Genomic DNA, 24,190 nt, shown 5'->3' with positions numbered 1-24,190 from the left:
ATGTTGAGGTTTATCATAACTCCATTGGTTTGACAAGTAGTAGCTTCCCTTTTCTTGTACTTCTTCCCATTCTCCTTGTAAATACGGACACATATCGGAATGATGTCCATTTTGGGCGCAATTATCGCAAGGAAGAGTTGTGGGTTGCACACTTTGGTCACTTCCAATCATCATAACTAACTGAGCTAGCTCAGAAAGTTGGTCTTTAATGAAAGGATTGTTCATTTTCAAACTATACTTTTTTTTTCAATTTTTGAGTTTTAAACTAGAGTACCTGCACAATGAGATCTAGGCATAGAGAAACAAACTGATTAAATATAAACCAATCCCCGGCAACGGCGCCAAAATTTGGTGGTTGTCGAGGCCAACAAAAATAAATAACCCTAAATCTTTTACACTAAAATAGTGTATAGTGGTAAAGGGGTCGATCCACGGAGATTGGTTCAATTTATAACTCTATGGAAAATCTCTTTGCAAAAGTACTTGTAAAATGACAATAAAATAAAAATGGGGGGGTTTAGTTCTTTTTGATTGCTTGACAAAATTAAAACTAACTAGAATGTAAATATGACAAGTAAACAAGTAAAAGATTTGATTAAATTCAATGAAGTGAAACTGGTTGATTTTGGATACACCACATGGATGACATGGTTGACTTATCATTAGACTAAATAGAATAACACTTGTGAATTGGTTTAACTTGGCTATAGCAATTCATAAGCACAAATTGCCTCAACTCTTCTTAGATATTAAAATGGCTAGAGGAGCTCTTAACACATTTCCTTAATTGAAGTCACAAAATCAATGAAGCATAAAATCTTGTGAAAATCAATTATCTTTAAGTTATAAGAGTTACCAAGTCCAAAAGATAATCAAATGCTTACATTATCATTATGGAGGAAACATTTCCATGGTCTAAATGAAATGAAAACAAACATATAAACCATTTGTTGCTTACTAATTTGAAAGTCCATTACTTAACCAAGAAATTAGTCAACAAAAATAAGCATTCATTCATCTAAGCTCATGATCAAAGATAAATAAACACAACAAGATGTTTAACTAGAAAACATTTCCATAAATTTCAACACAAGATAATAATAGTCTTCAAAACAACCAATCATCCATGGGATTAAACCCTAATCAACCAAATGAAAGTTTAGCCAAGCATGGCCAAAGTAAAAGAAAGACAATATAGTTTAGTGGTACCAAACATTGTTCTAATTGCAAGATGGAAAGAAATTACACTAATCTTCAAAAAAATCTTCAAATCTTCCAAAGCCTCCTTGAGAGAGAATTGTGTGTGTTCTTCAAGTGTTTTTTCTCCTTCTTGCTTCAAAACTCCAGTAAAAGTGGTCAAAAATCGGATCCAAAAGTCCCCCAAAAGCATTCCACCAACCTTCCCAAAATAGACTCAAAAAGTCAAAAATCCGGATTCTCCACAGTGCGATCCACGCGGATCATTTGTAAATCCACGCGGACCGCGTGGATTCTGGGCCATTTGGCCCATTTGATTGGCCTTCTAGTTTTTGCTCCTTTATTTCTTGGTCCAGCCCACATGTAAAGGTTCTTGATAGCCCAATTGTGTCTTCTTGACTCTCCTAAGATGGGTCATTGCTTCCTTGATCTTCTATAACTCAAAATTCTCTTCACATCATCATCATTCTTCATCTAAAATTAAGCCCAACTTGCTCCTTTGATTATGTTGACAACATGCCCAATCACACCACTTCAATTCCACAAGCAAACCGTAAGCCTCCAAAAGTCCCGCACTCCTTCCATACCTCCAATGACAAATAGTCTTCGATAAATCCTGCAAATAAGCTCAAAAGACTCGAAAGCACCCGGTAAAGGAGAAAAATAATAAAAAGAGAAAATATGCATGAAGATTAACTAAAATGAGATGGAATGTGCTAAAATAAACTATAAAAAGAAGTAAATAAAATGAAACTATCATGTACGGCCACACACCCCTGTGTACGGCCACACACACACCTTAGGGCCGCAAACCCACTTCTATGACCCTTATTGACCTCAAACTTGCACCGCAACTAAGCATGGACCTAGAACACTTCATGGATGCTTGTGTGAACCTTGAAAACACCTCAAAGACACCTTCATCATGAGTGTACGACCGCACACCTCATGGGCCGCACACCCATGGCCGCACACACACATAAGGTGGCCATACACCTCCCTCACTCCATACCATAAGGTTCCAACACTTAGTGCAAGTGGTTCCAAGTCCTTAGAGTTGTTTCGTATCATATCTAGTAGTGAAATACCTTCATTTGACTCCTATATGTGTTATTACATGTTGAATAGGATCTAGTTGTGTTCGAAGTTTCATTAGATACTCAACATCTCATACTAACCTTTCTTTCAAGCCACTTGCTCGAGGTGAGTTCATACCCCTACGCTTTTCCGAGTTTTTCATGTTTTCAGGGGGGGGGGGATACAAGCAAAAGCACAAGAAATCTTGTGCTCAAAATATATTATTTTGTCTAAGATAAATATATTTTCAAGATACTTCGAATATGGAAATCAGTTTTACCAAATGGGTTAAGAAACCAACTTGCAAAAGTAGTTTTCAAAACTAAGGAAACGAACTTATGAATCATGAAGTAAAAGATATCATTTTATAAAAGATTCATGTTAATTACAAAAAAGGTTTTCAGCATTATTACTTGTAAATTTGTTAGTCTAATTGGAGACACGTCCTTGGGCGCTTACAAACATAACTAAGTGGAGGACTAGCACTTGTGACCAGAATCTCCTGGAGGGAGAGCGTGATGTTTGTGTATAGATCTATACGCGACTGAATATCCCACACCTTGCTGCTAGCTACAGTAGGACCGACAGGTCTACGGGTGACAAAGTCATAAAAGATACTGGTGCCCGATTCGCGCCATGTCAAGTCAAAGTATGGTCATAAAACTCACAATGTAGATAACAGCGATTTAGTTGCGTAATAATAGATCAAACGAACGAACTAACTTCAGAGTTAATAACCAAGTGATTACGGAAGGGTATTAACAATACCTTCAGGATTTAGATCACCATGTTTTAATTAGTTTTATTTATGTAATAAGACTAATATACCTCACTGGGAGTAACCAGGGTTTTTCAAAAGAAACTACGCTTTAACAATATAAGTATGGAAGATACTTGTACTCTTCAGTTTAGAACGAATAATCAATAACCTACTTTTAGGGAAAATATAGGATTTTCCCAGGATAACACGGTATTTTATAAACTGATGGTTTATTATTCAACTAACGGATATTCATGTTCATTCCATGACTCTTTGGATTGTACGTATCTAGTATGAATCGGAAAGTCATGGAAGGAATGAGTTTCAACTATGCTTTTCATAAGAAAATATGAGATTTTCTTGAGGAACACTTTTCAAAAGAAGCAAAGAACATTTTTCTCCAAAACTAAATGCTTATGAACTCACCAGCTTTATGCTGATACTCTTTCAAAACTGCTTGTATTCTCAGGGAATTAGTAGACAGGTATTTCCAGGAGTTTGGAGAAGTCGAAGCGTTAGAGTCACGTCCTTCTATTTTACTTTTGATATGAACAAAACTATGTATTAAGTCAATGTAAACCTTTTTCATATATGTATTCAATGTTTGGTTGTGTTTACTATGATTGCTATGATACAATTGTTATAATACTACACATGACGTCCTCCGCCCCAGAACGTTTCCGCCACTCCGGTTTTGGGGTGTGACATTTTGGAAAACACAGAATCAATTAGTGCACGAGCTTCTAGAACAAACTTAAGGGTTAAATTGATAAAGAGATCTAACATCAGCTGAAGAAAAAGCTTGTTTTGAGAAAGTATTAGGTTCTCGACGTGGACATATTAGATGCATTGGACGAAAACATTTTGCCATTCTGCCGATTGCATAACCATCACAACCACCACCACAGTCACAGCCATCGCAGGTAAAACAAGACTATTTGATTCTAAAGTCTCATATATACATATATAATGATCAATAAATGCATGTTGATTTGGTAATTTTGGTTTGTGATGATTATTTGTTAAAAACTTTGGTAATTGGTTTTGTTTTGGTACTTTGTAATTTGGTAATTTGATAGAATCTTCGATCAATGCTCAATGATCCGACGTGTACTGTAGAACTTCTAGTATGGTTTGCGGCGAATAAACCACGAAGTGATTGCAGAGGAAACGAGGGGAATGAAGATGATGATTAGTCGGATTAGTTTGTGTTTTGTTAGACTTGTTATGTCATAACTTTATAAAACTTTTGTTATTTACTTTGGTACATATATGGAATTATAACACTATTGGTTGATGTCGTTATGTAATCGTTTTCTGCATTTAATGTTTTCGTGTTTTCTGCATTTAATGTCGTTATGTATCGGTTTTTCTACACCAAAAAAGGGCTGATTAAAAAAAAACGAACATTAGCGTCGACACTATTACCGGCGACAATGGTATTGGCGGCAACAAATATCTTTAACGACGATTTTTTGAACAAAAGCGACGGCAAGTCACCGCTATTACCTTTACCGGCGACATGAGTAAGCTTTAGCGGTTAATAAACGTTTTTCTTGCTATGTGAGATTGAGAGATAGGTTAGCGTAAGGATTCAATTGTATTTATATTGAACCGGTTCTTACATAATAAAAGGAACTGTTTTTCTTTGGTTTATTGAGTTTCTGTATATTTTTAAATATATGATATGAAAAATCATCAATAAATATGATTATAATTTTTGCCACTTAATAGCATGTTACACATATAAAACATATTATCTCTCATGCTCAAAAAACCATGCTGTTATATTTTGTCCATTAAAACAATTTTAGTTATATTTTGTCCGTTAAAATTATTTTATGATATGCTTAAATTAATGTTTCATGATATTTTATGTTAAGAGTTAAAAAAATTTAAGATCAATCCCTACGAAGTTGTTTTAATAGATATATGAAAGCACATTATTATAGTTTAGCTTTTAATGAAAAAAGAAAATTGCCACTAAATAATCACAAATTCATGATTTTAATGGATCAAAAGTATCTATGGTTTTCCAAAAATAAAATAAAATAAGAAAATTACCACTAAATAATCACAAATTCTCAGTTGACTTCACACTAATAATTGCCCAAAAAGTCAGCAAACCAGCTAAGAGTAGACTTCAAAAAATATTAAAATAATGAAGTCAACGAAAGAATATAACAGGCAATTGTGGCTGATCTTGACCAAGTCCCCATCGTATTCCAATTCCGACTACCATTCTACTTGTTATGTATGCATCAGTTTCTTCCCATTGAACAAAGTAATTGTCCCCAAAAAACACGAGACACCGATGGAGTCTGGATACAAGCATTTCAGTCACACACACAACCTAATGATGCATGATATACCAGAAGGTTCCGATGTCTCTTGCTCCGGCTGCAACTCTTCAGCCACCAACACCGTGTATGTTTGCTGGCACTGCAATTTCTTCCTCCACGAGCAATGTTTTCACGCATCCCGGTCCCGGAAACATCCATCACACCCTCTTCACCCTCTTACCTTGGTTCCTTACCCTACGTACCCATCCAGTTCTTTCTATTGCAATTCCTGCAAAATCATTGGAACTGGCTTCTCCTATTCATGTCCAGATTGTGATTTTGATCTCCATGTCCAATGTGCTTATTCCATATCTGGTGCTACAAATTTTCATCAACCACATCAGGTAAGTACTACTCCTCATCCACATAATCTTTTTCATCAGAACCAAGAAATAGTGCCACCTGCACATTTCCATGTCCCAAATTCTTCCATGGTCCCTAATGTTGCAGCCGTTTCAATTCCGATTCCCGCTCATATTCCAACTCCGATTCCAGTTCATGCTCAATATGCAACGACTGTTACCCACAACTCTTACATGCCTCAAAATGCTTTCCCGTTTCCTCTTCCTACTAGTGCTCAAAATCTGCCGTTTCCTCTTCCTACTAGTGCTCAAAATCCGATTATAAGTGCCCAAAATGCTTATACATCTCAAAATTTTACTAGTGCTCCCACAAGTGCCCAAAATTCGAATAGTGCTCCATATGCAGCTTTTGCTTCTGTTCCAAATAGTGCTCCATTTGAACAGTCATCTCCCCGTGTGGAAGCTGGTCAAAACAGACAGAAAATTCAAGGGACCAAACACTTTACCCACCCTCATGGTTTAGTTTTGGTAAACTTAAAACATGGAAAAAAGGAGATAGCTTGCTCGGGATGTCAAGAAACTCTGGTTGGCATAGGTTATTCATGTGTTGAAGAAAATTGTCACTTTCAACTTCATGAATCTTGCTTTCATCTGGAGAGAGAGATTTTACACGAATCTCATCCAGCTCATCCTCTTGCCCTTCTCTCCACATCGCCATATAGTAAGGAAAATCGCACGTTTACTTGTGATGCATGCTTCAGAGAAGGTACTGGCTTTTTCTATCACTGTTCGATATGTGAACACAATCTACATGTTAAGTGTGCAACGTTGAAGGACACAGTGAAGCGCAGTGATCATGTTCATGCTCTTAAGCTGTTTTATGAGTGCCCATTGATGGGAGATGAGTACACATTCTATTGTGATGTGTGTAATCTGGTTGTGCCTCTGGGTCACTGGACGTATTACTGCCAAGAGTGTGACTTTGGTTCTCATTTGGATTGTGTGGATCGTGAAGAAGGTGATGAGACGAGTGGGGATCCTGTTTCTTGATGTGGATCGTTAAGAACAAACCTGCAGAGGCTTGAGGAAGCTGTGGAAACAAGTTAGAAAATATATATGAGAATCATGCATAATATATGTGTGAAAGAGTTTTGCTTTGGAATTTTATTTTTGTCTTCGTACAAACAAGGGTGCATGATCCTTTAATTATTGAAATTTTAATCACTACATATTAGTTATTATTAGTCATGTATTATTTAGCTTGTTGGTTGCTTTTGATATAGTTTAAAGTAAGGGGTATGATTTTCGATGAATTTGGATGGAAGGCGGTTGAGGAGTTGAGTGGCTATATGAAGAGCTTCAACCCAATACTTGGGAGGAAGGTGAGATTGAAAAAGAAGAGAACGAATAAGGTTATTAATTGTCCGGAGTATGCGTTCGAATTTGCCATTTTGTTGGGATGTTTTTGGGCATAAAAAACGTATGAGGATGCTATTTGTGTCAAATATGGTTCTAAGGGTGTTGTTGTCAAATTCGCCCCCGTGATCACATTAGAAAGCTTTCATGTCTTTGTTGAATTGAGTTTCGACAAGTTTGTGAAAATATAAGAGTTTTGAGACAACATCGCTTTTATGTTTGATGGGGTAGACCCATAAGAAATGTGAGTAATGATCTAAGAAGATGACATAGTATTTAAGACCACTCAAGCTTGGTAAATGAGATGTCCAAATGTCACAATGAATCAAATCAAACCGGGAGTTCACGACTTTATTAGAACTATAAAATGGAAGATTGACATGTTTGCCTAATTGGCAAGCATTACAAATAACATCAAAAACAGTTTTATTACATGAAATAAAATTATTAGAAAGCAAATGACGAAACATTTCGTTCCCAGGATGTCCAAGCCTTTGGTGCCATGTCGTACGACTTAAAGAAACAAACGTTCGTGGAAGAGACTAGAGGTCGTGAACTGGATAAAGGTCCCCGGTGCTATCACTGCGGAGAAGAATTTGGTGCGTCCGACGGTTCTTCACAGTTAAACCAAAATAGTCAAGTTCAATAGAACAATATATTATTATCAGTAATGAATTTACTGAACATAAATTAGATTTTTTGATTATATTTGGGGTGACAATAATATTATGAAGATGGAGTGGGCGATGGGGAGTACGTGAAATGCTATGTGATGTGTTGGTGACGGGTATGGGTGACCCGTCACCGACGATAATAAACGAGATATGGTTTTTATTAAAAACGTTGTGAAAGTTACATGTACCCGTGAAGAGGTGATTTATCGCACTGAAATCCATGAACCACCTTGAGTTTGTCGGATCTTGAAGACTCATAGTCTGAAAAGCCTCAAGAACAAAACTTTACTGGTTAGAAGCATTTGTGGGTGTTATAGTGTGAAAGACAGCATGTTGTTGGGCTTGTTGTTGCTGTTACCGAGCTCCAGAAGAAGCCCAAGGTGTTGAAGTTTCCTGATGTTGGGCCCAAGGAGTTTGTTGGTTGAAGTTGGGCCAGGTAGATGCAGATTGGAGCCATTGTGCTAGAGGATCCCATGGAGGTTAGACAACCTAAATTTTTCGTGGGGCAAAATTCATCATGTGCGACTAGCGCCTATCACCGCCTTTACCTTGTTGATGTCGATGATCATCACTCACACCCTATCGATGATCATGCTGATGTCGGCGATCATGATTCCGATGTTCACCTTGCTGTTGGTGGCCCTGATTCCGACATTCACCATGGGTCGCATTGAAGGGAGGACGAGAAGAGTCCTCATAGCCGGTATAAAGGAAGTCGGGGCTGAAGCATTGTCCTGATGAAGTCCATGCTGTGGTTGAACCCATGAGAGACAGAGTTCTTCTAGAACAAGCATCGATCGTGCTTTTAAAATTGACGAAAGTGGGTCTTGATGGCGGATGATTCCAACGAGTTGATTAAACTTTTCACCGAGACCATTGACCATGTAAGTAACAAGGGTTTTCTCCAGTTGTGATGGTATGAAGTTCTTGGTCGAGTTCCATGGCTCGAGTGTCTTTGTTATCGTTGAAGACGTCCTTGATGCTTTTCCAGATGTCGTAAGAGGTCATGAAGATCATTTGAATCATAGATTTATGGACAGTAACATACAACAAAATCTTAACAAGTGAGTCAAGTTTGGACTAGTCAACAGATGGATTATCAGCTACGGGATCAATAAGATGATGGTTGTCACTGGATATTGCCATATTTATACATATATTTAGGCAATATTTTAATACATTTTAAGTAATATTTTGGTTAATTGCAAAGATATTTGATACTTATTAAATTAATTTACATTTTGCATCCAAATATGACACTCTTGAAGCATAAGGACCCAAAGTGACAAATATTGGAACGTGGAAGGACTGGAGCTGAAAAAGATACAAAAAGGATGTTGTTGGACAGCTTGACCCCTCGTTAGTATTTTGGTCATATCTCATGACTCATAACTCCACATGATGAGATTTAAAATGTTCCGAAAACTAGATAAAATTTCGGACGACTTTAATTTTTGTGCCAAATGCTGATTCCCAGTTCTCACGACGTGAGAACTATAATCTCACGACGTGATATTAATTCTTCTAGAAGATAAATACGCGGAAGCCAAATTCCTTGCTAGACACGTATTCCACCGAGATCACGACATGAGAACTCTAATTCTCACTATGTGAGGATGGATTTTCCAAAACTATATATATCCCTTTGCTCATTCGAGTTGGTTTTTACATATTCTGAAGAGATACTCGAGTTTGGAGGTCAGAAAAGTGCGAAAAACATCCTTTGGAAGGAGAGATTGTTTGAAGTTCGAAAATTTGAAGATTAAATCATTAAATTTGGTTTGCGTTAATTTAATCATGTCACTTTCTTATGAACTTGTGTGTTTACTTTCAGTCATGAGTAGCTAAATTAGTAGACTTTCGTTTTGCTAGATGAAACCTTAAAACTATGAGTTAGCTTATTATTTTATGGATTTTATGAAGTTGGTTTGATGCTTGTGTTTGATTATCATTACCAAGCATGTTAAAGTTTGCATCTTTGTTGCTTTGATTCAAGTTAAGTGTAGTTTAGTGACCATTTAATTGCATGAACTTGTTTACCTAGTAGTTTAGTGACCATTAAATTGCTAGAGCTAGGATTGACCACATCTTAGATAAGTAATAAAGGTAACAACTTTAGATGTGTTGGAGAACATAATTGTGAACATAACTGTGTTTGATTAATTGTCTTGATCATAGATAATTATCTAGATATATCTTACATAGGCCAATTATCGTTAATAACTAATTTTGTGTTTGCTTGCATAAGACCATTACATAGTAGTACATGAATTGGTAAAAGTTATTAGTAGATTGGACCAAGATTGCTAATTACATATAAATTGGTAACCAACTTTATTAATCCATAAATAAGAAGTAACCATAAGAAAAAGGTGGATTCGAAACTAAACGAAAGTGTTTTTAATATCTTGATTACAATCGTTTTTAGTTGAGTGCTTAAGTTAGTTTGAACTTGCAAAATCAGATCAAAACCCGTTTTAATTATTTTTTTGATTTAAATTAATTTTTAGTAATTATTTTAGCATACTGAATCCGTTCCCTGTGTTCGATACCCGACTATTTGTGTTATTCTATTTTCGATTAGGTACACTGCCTTAGACGTAATAGTTAGTTAAATTAGTTGGATTAAACTAGGATATAAATTTACGTATCATCACCGAAGGTAATACAACAGGCTTCAACGAGGTATTGCCATGAGTCATAGTTAAACTCTTCTAGATCAAGAGTAATAGGAACATAGGATTGAATGTCGGTGTTTGCAAATGGTTTTTTAGTTTTATCTTTGTCGGTGATGGTGTTATTGTTTGTCATGGCGACATTGGAGAAGATGCTAGGGCCGGCTAGAATGGGAAGAAGAAAGAAGGTAGAAGATTGAGTGGGATTTGAGGGAAAATATTCTACCAATATGATACTATAAAAGAGATTGTTTCCCTTGAAAGATTTCACTGATATTAAACAATATATATACATGAGTACAAGAGAAGTAGGCAAAGCATACAAAAGGGTCATATACAACAATAAGGCCAACAAATAATACATGACTAATCAAGGCATATTATTTTGATTGAGCATGTCTTTCCTTTTGACTCAATGACACCCAACACATAACCCTCTTATGAATTTCTCTACACATATGAGCCACTAAACTATATTGCCTTCAAGTTCATCATGTCCACCTCACCGGTTTCCCATCCCTCGTCACCACCACAAACACCACCCTCATCACCATCATTCCCTACCCCTCATCTCTAGCATACTACAATCACTCCCCCTCCTCGCCGACCTCGTCGGCATCCTCCTCTTCCGTTGCAGCCCCCTTTTTGGGAAATCCCACTGCTCTGATAACGTCCTTGGCTACAACCACTTTGGTAGCTGACAACCACCACCACTCTCCCATTGCGACGAAAAATCTATCTACGTTAAACACCCATTCATATCAACCCCATTGCATCACCAGATGCACATTGGATCTCGTAGTTGCATCGTTAAATCCATCACTTACTTAAATCTCTACATGTCCTCTGTTTCTCTAATACCCAAAACTCACATCCAAGCTCTTTGTGACCCAAACTGCAAATCCGATATGCTTGGCGAATATGGGTGTAACACCAGTTACAGGTATATGCTTCCTTTAAGTTTATGGCATTTGAGACTTTAAATTTTGAAGTTTTGGGTGGCCAAAACTTGGTCGGAAAGGTACCACGACGTGGCCTCACCCGTAAAGAACACACATCATTTTGGACACCACGATGTGGAAAGGCCCATGCCACGACGTGGCGACGGCCAACATGCAAACCCTAATTTTCTGGATTTTAAGCCTTATTTAAGGGATGTGATGGCTAGAGTTTGCTCAACCTTAGCCTCCATCACCTCCCTTTCGAACCAAAGCAACCATAGCTTCCATTTTTGACATCTTGAAGCATTTTTGATGGTTTTTGGTGGTATTGAAGAATAAAAAGGTGTTCTTGGTGCGTAGATACAACAATCAAACCTTTTCATCGCCCCCTTGCATAGATACTGGACTTTTGTAAGTCCTCAAGTTTCTACCTTTGTGTGCTATCCTTCTAAACTTAAGATTTTATGCGCTTTTCTTCATGTTTAAGGTGGTTTGAGTGGATAGATTCCATAAAGTTGGTGACTTTATGGATCCTTGAGGTTCCTTTATGGTTTCATGTTTCAGATATGAAGTTTTATAGAGTTTTGGTCCCATATATGAGGTTTTGACCTCATTTTCTCTATTTTGAGCTAACTAGGGTTCAAGACATGAATTGGACATGCATGTCCACAAGGTAATGATTTATATGAGATATTTAGGTTTAAGGAAGCCTTGTGGAAGTGATGAGTGAATGGATTAATGGATTAAGGGCTTAATCCATTAAGCTATCCAGAAACAGTTCCCACGACATGGCGACATGCTTGCCATGTTGTGGTGAAAGGGGACTGTTTTGTCGTGAGATTGCCACGAGGTGGAAAATGCTTGGCCGCGACGTGGTGGTCAGCTGAGTTGGTTTTTGACTACTGACTTTGACCGTTGACTTTTTAACCAAGTTGACTTTTGGTTAATGTCACACCCTCGGCCAGCGGCAGAATTGCCAAGCTGTGCGACGTTAGAATGTTAGATCGCAAACATTGAACATACATTGAACAATACAAAACAAGATGTAACATAAACAAAACTTCCTTTATGTATTGAATATTACATCAGGGTATGTTTTACTAGAATCTCTAATATAAAAGGTGTCTTAACCTTTAGGCATAAAAGACAATAACTTATAGTGGATCCATCAATCAACCGTTGCTTCAGGGTATGTAAGCTGTCATCTCTTGGTTTCCTAGGAATACATGTGGGTTTTGAAAGGGGTCAATATAATGTTGGTGAGTTCACAGGTTTTATAGTTTGAAAATATTTTTTGTGCATAACTGTATTTAGTTATAAAGGTACTTTGGTTTCTACAACTTATTGGTTGTGGGTACTATTGCTTTCTTACTCTATGTAATGTTTATTATATACTACCATTCTTTTTAGGTATCTCCTTATTGAATGTAGTGTGTTATAATATTGTTAGGTACTCCCTATCGTATGGTTGCATTGTAAATTGCTTCTCCGAAGGTGGGTTAACAGGGTATCGTCCTATTCAACCTATATAACTATATGCTTAAGACGTTCCTATTTTTGAATGTTCGTAGTATTATTACATATAATTGTATGTACTACTTATCATTTGAGACTGATGAACAATGTTACAATGATTTCCTCATAATCGATCTTCAGATCTAACTATTTCCCCGCACGATACTTCATCGTGAAGATCCACGATTATAGGCCGGGGTCATAACTAAAAACTAATTAGCTTTAAAAAGAGTGGATTGTCTCATTTAACAATTATTTATTTTAACCTTATAAGGTACTTTACTTTTGTCGACTCGCTTCTGTGAGTCCGTGTATATATTTATATTCACTATATATATATATATATATATATATATATATATATATATATATATATATATATATATAATAGTTTATTCCCGTAGGATATATGTGCATAGTAACAACTAGGTATGATGCTATCCCAAAAGTTGGCAAGGGTAACGATGAGGTAAAATGTGTTTCTAGAAAGTTATCCCAAAAGTTGGCAAGGGTAACGATGAGGTAAAATGTGTTTCTAGAAAGTTAGCCAGTGTAACGATTAGGTACGATGTTATCTTTAAAAGTTGGCCAGAGTAATGACTAGGTATAGTGATTTCGTAGTGAGTTGGCCAGAGTAATGACCAGGTACGATGTTATCTCAAAAATTTGGCCAGGGTAACGACTAGGTAATATGTGTTTCTAGAAATTTGACCAACATAATGATTAGGTAGGATGTTATCTTTAAAAGTTTTTCAGCATAACGACTAGGCATAATATTATCCTTAAATGTTACGCATGGTATCTACAAGGGATAATATTACCCTAACGTCTAGGAATAATTATATCAATATTACTATTCAATTAGCAATAATTATAAAATAGCATAGTATTATAACATGTATTACCCCCGTAAAACATTTGAAAGTCGTAAAAGTGGAGCCATGAACTCACCCTTGAATTGTGCTTTAATCGATAGTTTCTTCTTGCCGAAAAGTGGTCAGGGGCCCGAGACTACTCGGACTCGAGGGGAAAATAATTAAATACTAATAATAGACTAAAATGAGAAAATTTATCAATAAAATTGAGGGAAAGAAGATCAGCCGAGGAAGTTGATTTGGGAAGGTATGAGAAGTGATTGGGGGGGGGGGTTGGCAACTTTTTTAGGAGAAAATTTTGGGAAGCGCCCCACATAACTTAGGGCACGCCATGTGCTTGCTACGTCGTTCCAGTTTGCTGCTGCCATGTGTCTGATTCTAACAGGTCCACGCCGCCCTTCAAGAAGACAAGAAGACGTGCGCGCTGAGCGTGCGTTGAAAATGTCGATTTTTGTAAATTGCATATTTTCTTCATACGAGCTTCGTTTTCGGCATTCTTTATATCCACGTGTAGCTATCGACGGGTACTACAGCTTTCCTTTAGGTTGTATTGGCTAATTGTGACTTTATTTTTAGCCCTTATTTTTATATGTTTAAATGTTTTTGCGAAATCATATCTCTCTCGTATGGACTTCGTTTTTGGCATTCTTTGTCTCAGAATTCTTATCTTGAGGAGTATTACGATTCTTTTTTTGGTGACTTTCGCTAAAGGTCAACCGTTCTCTTCGTAGCTTTTTACGTGACAATTTTTTTTGCACGATTGATTTTCATATTTTATAAAAATCATATCTAGTTCATACGTAGTTGGATTTTTACTAAATTTATATTTTCCGGATTGGGAAGACGTGTACTTTTGGAATATGTAATTATATACATATGATGACACGAATTTTTGTGCACTTTATTTTTTAGTCTACGGACGATTTGGCTTATTACGAAATGTGAAATCCTATATATTTCATCCTAGATTGATTAATATTTAGTCTTATTATGTTTGTCATGTTAACGATTGGTGATAATTTTTGGAATTGTCACAGTCAACCTGAGGGTTTTTAGGCTATAGATTGAGGATGTTCCTCTGATTATTGTATAGGTGGCTTGTAGCACCGGTCTTTGTTTTGTGTGAGCTGTGTTGATTGTCTGCTAGCTTGCGAAGTGAATTTTCGTAATATACTTTTTACTGTAGTATTTCTGTAGGATGTTATGCAGTAATGATATGTTAGTTTGGTAGATTTGTTATGATTACCTATGTTTGTTGGTTATTGTTTGTTTTCTTGCATATGTTGACATATTGTGGTTGGGTTTAGGCAATCATGCTCTGTGTTGTAGGCCAAGATACTCGGGCAGTCCAGTTGATATTGTAGGCCCAAGGAGAGCAGTCCAACACCGTTTTGTAGGCTTATGAGAGCGCTCTAACTATATTCTTTGGGCTCAGGAGAGTGGTCTAAGTGTAATGTAGGTTTTGCGAGGCGGTCCAGTCAGAACGAAGGCTTATGTGTGCATGTATTGTATGTGTATTGTTGTGTGGGGTATTTTGGGGGAACTCACTAAGCTTTGGCTTACAGTTGTGGATTTAAATGTTTCAGTTACTTCAGAGGATCGGGGGAAGGCGAAGGTTTGACTGTAGACAACATCCATTAGTTGATATGTTTTTTAGTGATACTATGTTTGATACTCAGATTTTTATGATATGGCTGTGAAACAATATTTATTGACTTATGTTTTATGGAAAAATGGTTTAATTACTAAAAATGAAAAAGTTTATTATGGTTTTTGAGACGTTACATATGGGGCTCTTATTAAATACGGGACTTGGGTACTTGTTCCACGTCCACCAGGGTTTAATATCGTTCACTCAATGTGGCTATTAAAAAAAATTCAATACTGATGGTTTTCTTAGCACGTACAAGGCACAACTCATTGATACTGGTAAGAGTCAACAACATGACATCGATTGTGAGGAAACTTTTAGCACAATTATCAAACCGACTACTAGACGGACGATTCTCAGTCTTGTTGTCTCCTGAAAACGTCATGTTCACCAGCTTGTTGTAAAAAATGCGTTTCTTCATGGTTATCTATGTAAGACTGTGATATGTGTATTTCTAGTTATTTTTATGCCCATTATAGAACAAAAGGAACTTAATCTATTGTATATTGTGTTGTAGGGGTAAAAGACATGCTCAGAGCCAAAAGGAAGCTAGGAATTTGGATCAAGACAGAAAATGAAAAAAATACACTCACCACGACATGGCGTTTTGGATTTCCCCGATGGATCTAGAAGACTTGCTGAATACGTGATAAACACGAAGGCCACGACGTGGTGGACTTACCACGTCGTGGTGATCTATTTTCGGGAAATTATAAATAGATATCATTCTTCTCTGAAAATTCAACTTTTGCTGGAAGCTTGGAGTTGCAGAAGTCGATCATATCTTGGAATCGAGAGCATTGAGGCAATACAACCTTCTATTACGATTTTCTACTTAAGTTTAATAATATCAATTAAAATGAATTTCGTTTTTCTGTGTTTGCTTGCTGAAATCATGGGCTAAAACCCTATGACTTTCATTTAGTTAAATTGCTTGACTTTTTATGGCTTGATTTATGGTTAGGGTTAAGTTTAGTTGGTTATTTGTTACTTTAGCTTATTAAAGAACCTTCTATGCTTATGAGAACTACTTTTCTGTTTATTGTTGTGTTTAATTTAGATTGCGTGACCATCTTTCTTTATTGAACTTGGATCTTATGATATTTGTGAATTGCAAAATTGTAGTATTTTGACCAAAACCTAGGGTTAAATAGAAAAGTGGGTAAGTAATTGTAGGATATAATATATGACAACCAATCATATATTAAATTGAATCAATAAACCAATTTGATCAATCTATTATAAGTCTAATTGAACTCGAACCAAACACTAGTAAACTTGTTAGTTTATTCGCCTGATCACCGTATGAATGAACTTGTTTGCTAAAGGATTAAGTTAGTGAACATTAACTTGGTCATCTTAGGAATCGGTAACCAACGAAACATTAATCCATTGCACTTCCATAAATCAACAATAATAGCAAGTAAATTGAAGCTAAACGAAAGTCTCTCAATCACCTTGGTTTAAATCGTCTTTTGTGTTTCTTGCTTTTAGTTTTAATATTTGCTTCAATAGTTGATAGTTAGTTAGTTTGGTTAATTAAGTTTCTAGTCTTGCAGAACTAGAGAAAATCCATTTTTCTTAATTTAATAGTAATTTAGGTAGTTAGTAGATAAGAATTAGCTAATCATTCCGTTCCCTGTGTTCGATACCTGTTTATTGTGCTATACTATTTTCAACAAGGCACATTGCCTTAGGAAGTAATCATTAGTTACATTAGTAGGATTAAGTAGTGCATAATTACTTACACATCAGACTGTCTATATGCACCAACCCTCGGTTTTGTTGAACCTTTCAAACCGGGCCATGTCTGTCGACTCCAAAAGACTTTATATGGAATCAAACATGATCCACAAGCCTGGTTTCAGCGCTTCGCCATCCATGCCATGTGATTTGGTTTCAAGCACAACCAATCAAATTCTTCTTCATCTATTTTACAGCAGGGTATAGACTTGGCTTACTTACTTTTGTATGTTGACAACATCCTCCTGACAGCTTCCAAGTCTATGCTTCTGCGCCATCTTATTGCATCTCTCATCAAAGAATTCACCATGACAGATCTTGGAGAACTGAATTATCTTGTGGGCATCTTTGTAACTAGGTCTAAGACTGGCATGTTTCTCTCTCTCTGGAGAAATATGCATCTGAGTTACTTTAGCACACTCACATGATCGATGTTATCCCCAACTGGACTCCCGTTGATTCTCGGCCAAATTGGGAGGTGATGATACTCCTGTCACCGATCCATCATTGTACCGTATCCTTGCAGGTGCATTATAGTATCTCACGTTCACTCGTCCAAATATCTCCTTTGCTATTCAACAAATCCGCCTCTACATGCACCCCCCTCCCCCCCCCCCCCGAGAACCACATTTTAATGTTCTAAAAATGCATCTTGAGATAAATCAAAGTCACTCATGATCATGGTCTCCATTTCTACACCTCCTCATCTACGTCTTTCACCGCCTACTCAAATGCGGACATGGGGGATGTCTAGTCACTCGTAGGTCCAACTTCGGCTGTTGCGTATTCCATGGAGAGAATGGTAGTCCAAACAATAAACTTAACATCCTAATCCAACGCCGAGGCTGAATATCGAGGCGTAGCCAATGCAGTTGCCGAAATTTCTTGGCTATGCAACTTGCTTCGAGAGCTACACTTACCCCTTCATTCAACCACTCTAATCTATTGTGATAATGTGAGTGCGATTTACATGTTGGCCAACGCCGTTCAACATCAACGAACCAAACACATGAAGATTGATATTCACTTTGTTCGTGACAAAGTTGCTACGGGTCATGTTCGAGTTCTCCACGTTCCATCCAGGTACTAGTATGATGTATCTTCATAAAAGGGCTCCCGTTTTTGCTATTCTCCGATTTTCACTCCAATTTAAGCATTCATGAACCTCCCGCTGAAACTGCGGGCGTATATTAGTCTTGTATTATTTAGCTTGTTGTATTAGCTTAGCCCTATTGTTGCATACAATCCCTGTGTATGCTCGATCCATTTCTCTCTTACTCATGTATCTATTGTTTAATATCAGTGAAATTTTTCAAAGGAAACAATCACTTTTAGTTATTTGTACATAAGAATTATATTATTCTTATATATATATATATATATATATATATATATATATATATATATATATATATATATATATATATATATATATATATATATATATATATATATATAGGAGGACATAGTATAAACCTCGGGTAGCACGGACCACCCCTCAAAATTTGTGTTCAAATGTAAATTTTGTGTAATTTTGTTGGTAATTAGTCGGTAATGGTTTTAGAAACAATCTTGCCATGGACCAATGCCTACAAACATTGTTAAAGTGCTGACGGAGTTGAGCATCCGTTAATGTGCAACCTCTAAAAAATTTGTGCAACTCATGAAAAAAAATTCTTGGTCCGCCCCTTATATGAAATGAACGAATTCGTCTTTATAGTCGGAATGCTCGACACTATAAATACATAGATTTAGACATGGTAAACTGCACTAATCCATCGTTAAACAACACTAATCCGTCGTTAAACCGTAGCGATATAAAAAAAACCCGTGTAACATAATATATGGAGGCCAATTTTTGGGATAGACTTAGTGACGTGATCTTCCAATTCAACAACATCAATATTCGTCGCTAATCCAATACACTTTGCTTCCACTAACTTCGAAACAAAAAGTTTTGTAACACAAAAGCAACCAATTCGTATCTGATTGTTAGACAGAATTCTAGAGGGACGGAATAGAGACATATAACTTCTATTGCGGAATATCGACGGCTAGGGGTGAGCATGGTGCGGTTTTTGGCCAAAACCGAACCGAAAACCGCAACTTCGGTTTTTAAAGTTTAGAAACTGCACCGTTCGGTTTTTATGCAGTTCGGTTTTTGCGGTTCGGTTTTTTTTGCGGTTTTTTGTCGGTTTTTTTTTGTTTTGCCTTTTTACTAAAAGTCAGTAACTCAACGAGTTACTTTGACTCGGATGAGGAGTGTTAATCATTTCTTGAGAAACTTTATATAGAGATAAAGAGCGCCCGATTTTTCATCACGAGCAATGTGAGACTACTCAAAGATGTGGGTTAAAAGCCATAGACTTGACTCTCTTATATAAAATGTGAGAATGGTGAATGTTTTATCTCAAAGACGACGTAGGATGCTCTTATAAGGCTTACAAAAATTAAAGCCTAAATGATATCTTGGAGATAAACAAATACCACCACCTCTTGGTTTGAAATCAAATGACATAACCACTCCTCAATCATGTTTCTAATAGTTGAATATAATACAAATTATATATAATATTTGTTTCACATGTGCATGCAATAATATCAATTAATGTATCCATAAAAATGATATTATCATCATTAGTACCCCTCATATTTAAATGTTAAAAAATGACAAACATTATTTGTTTTTGTAAATATCATTGAATGTATATTCAAAAATATACAATAATCATCTGATAAATTAGATATTTATATTTATAGAAATTTTAATTGTCATGAGATCTTCGTTTTTACAAATATCAACACTTCATATATATATATATATATATATATATATATATATATATATATATATATATATATATATATATATATATATATATATATGCGGTGCGGTTCGGTTTTTTGCTGTTTTGTCAAGACTAGAAACCGCACCACACCGATAATTTTCGGTTTTTGCAAAACTAAAAACCGCACCGTCGGTTTTCATTTCGGTTTCGGTTTATGCGGGTTTTTCGGTTTTTTCAGTTTGCGGTTCGGTTTTTGCTCACCCCTACCGACGGCGATATTAGAAACATATTAGAGATGGATGCATTGCGGCACATGAGCGTTGAAAGCGAAACATTTTTTTTTATACGCTAAACTCTTTTGTGGAGGGTTTTTTATTTTATTTTATTTTATTTTATTTATTATAAACTTAAAGAATAATCATTTTTTTTAATTAAGCACAATAATAAACACATATAGGAACATAGATCTAGAAAAATCCGATAATATATCATCATTATATCGTATTCATAGTTAATGGAGAATTGGAGACAAGTTTGCCCGGTTAAGATTCCCTTTTTTTCTCTATTATTCAACACTCCAATTCAACATCATCAATATTCTTCGGCCGCATTACATGAATATCATCATTAGATGATTCATAGTTGATGGAGTCAAGTTTCAGACTCATCACGTTCTTTTCAGTGGTGCTCTCTATTACTCAACACTCTTCCATTAATTGCCACGTTAAGATTCCTTTTTTGTTTCTCCTACCGTTATGTCCTCTCCACCAAAAGTTGAATCAAGATCCTTGAAGGGGGTTGTATTGGAACAACTCACGTCAGTAACATCAAATATTGGTTCAATTTTACTTTTAGGTTCAAAGATTTATAGATTTATACTTTAGACAAATCCAGATTATACGTTATCAACTCCCTCATAAAGGAATAGATGTAAAAGCTTTAACTAGATCATTGCCTATAACAAGATGGAACAAACTTATAGAATAGGAGAATATTCTATTGTGGAAGTTAGGAAAGCTGAGGTTTCCTACTCGTTCAAATTTATTAAAATTGGGGGTAAACCTCACTTATGATTTGTATCAATAATAGAATAAAATAAATAAATAAAAATTCAGTGTACATGCGATGTGAATATCATCTAGAGATCTAGATTATATATAATCAAAATTGCCCTGTTAAGGCGCTTTCTTAAGAAAGATCATGGCCTCGTCATGATTCAATAAACACAACCCTTTGCTCCATTTAAAACCTTCTTACTTAACCCATGGCCGATTCAAACTGATTTGAGGCCCCAAACAAAATAAAAAAATGAAACCCTCTTTTTTGACTGCTTGGACCACTTAATACCAAAATATATTTTTTTCTAAAATGATAAACAGATACATAAAAATGGGCCCTGAAAATTCGAAGACTTAGGTCATTGCCAATGCCCCTCACCCATAGACCCCCTGGAATGAAAACTAACTTTTTAATTTTATGATTAAAGAGTCCTAATGTGTGGATTAATTTTTTTTTTTTTTTTTTGAGACTTTGCATAAAAGCATCTTTAGATGGAAAGAGTTGACAATCTCATAATTATAGGTTGATCAAGTCCGAAATCATTTCGGTTCCCCAATCGTTTTAAGTATTGCCACTGGGAAGAGGTGACAATATTGCCCTTTATTAGTTGACAAAACCCATTCCCACTACGATCCGATTACTCAATATTAATGAATTAAACTATTGCTGAAGCCTCGCAACTTGGCAAGCATTGTCCTATTAATTTACATCCATTTTATCCCTTTGAATACAAACACCTATACAAAAAATTAAGAAAGCGATGGATACTGGGTACAAGCATTTCAGCCATGCACACAACCTCGTCATCCACCAAGCACATGAAGCTGCCAAGATGTCATGCACCGGCTGCAACTCTTTGGTCATGGGGACAATATACGTTTGTTGGCAGTGCAATTTCATGTTACACGAGCAATGCTTTCGTGCAACCCGGTCCTTAATACATCCGTCACACCCTTCTCATCCTCTAACTTTAGTTCCTTATCCAACTTATCCCTCAAATTCCTTTTACTGTGATACCTGTAAACTCACCGGAAATGGATTATCATATTCCTGTTCTGATTGTGAATTTGACCTTCACGTCCTTTGTGCTCATTCTATTACCGATACTTCCCCTACTCATCAACCCTCAATGGTTCACCCCAATCAAACTCATGGTCAAGAAATGGTTCCACAAAGTGGCCAGAACTCTTACCAATCACAAAATATCTACCCTCCTACTAGTGTTCATAACCCTATTACTAATTTCCAATATTCTTCCGTGACTCCTATTATGCCGGTGGAAGAATCTGCTTCTGATCGTGAGCATATAAAAAAAAACGAGCAAAGGCTTGAGATTGCAAGGGAGGAGTATAGAATAGCTGCCCTTGGACGTCAATATGCCTTAGACAGCATATAGTTGGATACCAAAAGTTACTCATGAATTGTGATTCCATAAGGAGAGTATTCGTACCACAGATCATAATTCTTAAGATATATTTCATGTTTGAGAATCATTCTCTTCAAGTCATTCTGTTTTATGTTGTCAACCAGTGGCTTAATTAGGCTAGCTTGTTATCTATTTCGATCGATCAAGGCTTGTTTCTTCACTTTCCATTTGTCATGCCTTCTCCAAGTACGGGGTTACCCCTAATCTATTTAAATTTCTATGGATGTTGTTCTTTTGTTGTTCCGGTCATTTACTTACAAATGCGTGCACTTGAGGGTGTTTGGCAGGGAACGTTCGAGAGTTTCTAGCATTTAGCTTTTAACAAAAAGTTTCATGTATGAGCGTTTAGCTTTTAATTTAAACAAAAAACTCGAAATCTAAAAACTATTTCATGTGGTGTTTAAAACCACTATTGAGTTTTTTTAATCAATTAACATAAATTTCCTTAAAAATATATTTGTATATTTTTGTTTTTTAAACAATTGTCGTTTTATGTAATTTTATACATTTCAAAAGCTTCCAGCTATTTTTGCAAAATGCTCACATTACATATAAAAGTTACAACTTATAGCTACCAGCTAGTTTTGCGAAACATATTCTTTTTTTATCATTTTTTTTGCTGAAATGACATCTCTTATAACTTCATTGAATTTTCCATAAAATATCAACAATAAACAAAACAATAGGGTACATTTTAAATCCTAAGGCATGTCTGGTTCAAGGGAATGAATGAATAGACCAAAGGAATGAAAATGTAATGAAATAAGTCATTCATTTACGTCTTGTTTGGTTAATTTTTCTTTTTTGGCGTTCAATATGGAATAAGATAAATATGTAAAAGGACTTACTTAGCCATGGCTGCCACTCTTAGAGACGAAAAACGAAAAAATAACGTTGAATGATTGTTAAAGAAAGAAGGGAAAAACGGCTAATCAGTTAGGGATGATGTTTAGGAAAGTAAATATTGAGTTGCAACACTAATTCACTCATGTCCCACATCGGAAATGGCATTTGTGAATAATATATATACAAAACAAATGGTGATATTATTTTTAGTAACCTACATTTTCTAGAAACAATTTCATTTGTCTATCTATCACTTACCTATGACTAGAATCTCAATATAACTGTAACTTTATCCTGAGATCAATAATAAATTTCTGAGATCAATAATAAATTTGTTCGTCGTCGACGTAACTTGATTATCCTAATGGTGCCATATAAATTTAAAACAAATTACTGAAATCGTCCCTATGGTTTACTAAAATTTCGTGTTTGGTCCCTAACTTTTGTTTTACACTCGGACTATCCTTCAGTTTTAATTTTGTTACGTTGTAAGTCTCTGCATGAAATGACTAATGCTCTTAATATTTTATTTTCAATTTTTTCTTTATTTTTTTAATTAAAAAAATGAATTTAAAGGGCACGCCTAAAACCCTACACTCGATCCTCCTCATTTCCTCTCTCATTCGAATTCAGCTTCCATTAATGAGCACAACCACAACCATCTTCCACTGAAGAACACCACCAGTCGCCATGTAAAGCTTCATCAGTGAAACAATAAATCATCACCACCAACCTTTTCTCCTTCACATCGTCGACCTCAGTTTCTCCTTCACTAAAACTCAGAACCATCGACCCCTCACCAAACACTTCGTCACCCTCCTCTTGCCGGAAACCTGCACCGATAACCATCATCCTCTCAACCCTTTATCCCCACCCATCGATGCAACCATCTCACATATCTA

The 24,190-nt window shown here is 36.0% G+C and overlaps 1 protein-coding gene across 1 annotated transcript; it reads left to right on the top strand.

The window, feature by feature from the left end:
• The first annotated feature begins 5,260 nt into the window (after positions 1-5,260).
• On the top strand, positions 5,261-6,930 carry LOC145106250 (uncharacterized). The gene has a single exon (XM_079043262.1). The coding sequence runs from the start codon at positions 5,349-5,351 to the stop codon at positions 6,726-6,728; it is 1,380 nt and encodes a 459-aa protein (XP_078899388.1). The 5' UTR covers positions 5,261-5,348; the 3' UTR covers positions 6,729-6,930.
• Positions 6,931-24,190: the final 17,260 nt, after the last annotated feature.

The sequence above is a fragment of the Lactuca virosa genome, chromosome 4 (genome assembly GCF_052849685.1).
Source record: "Lactuca virosa cultivar CGN04683 chromosome 4, Lactuca_virosa_CGN04683_v6, whole genome shotgun sequence".
Taxonomy (NCBI): Eukaryota; Viridiplantae; Streptophyta; class Magnoliopsida; order Asterales; family Asteraceae; genus Lactuca; species Lactuca virosa.
Note: the sequence above shows the minus strand (reverse complement) of the source record. Positions and strands in the feature narration are given on the sequence as shown.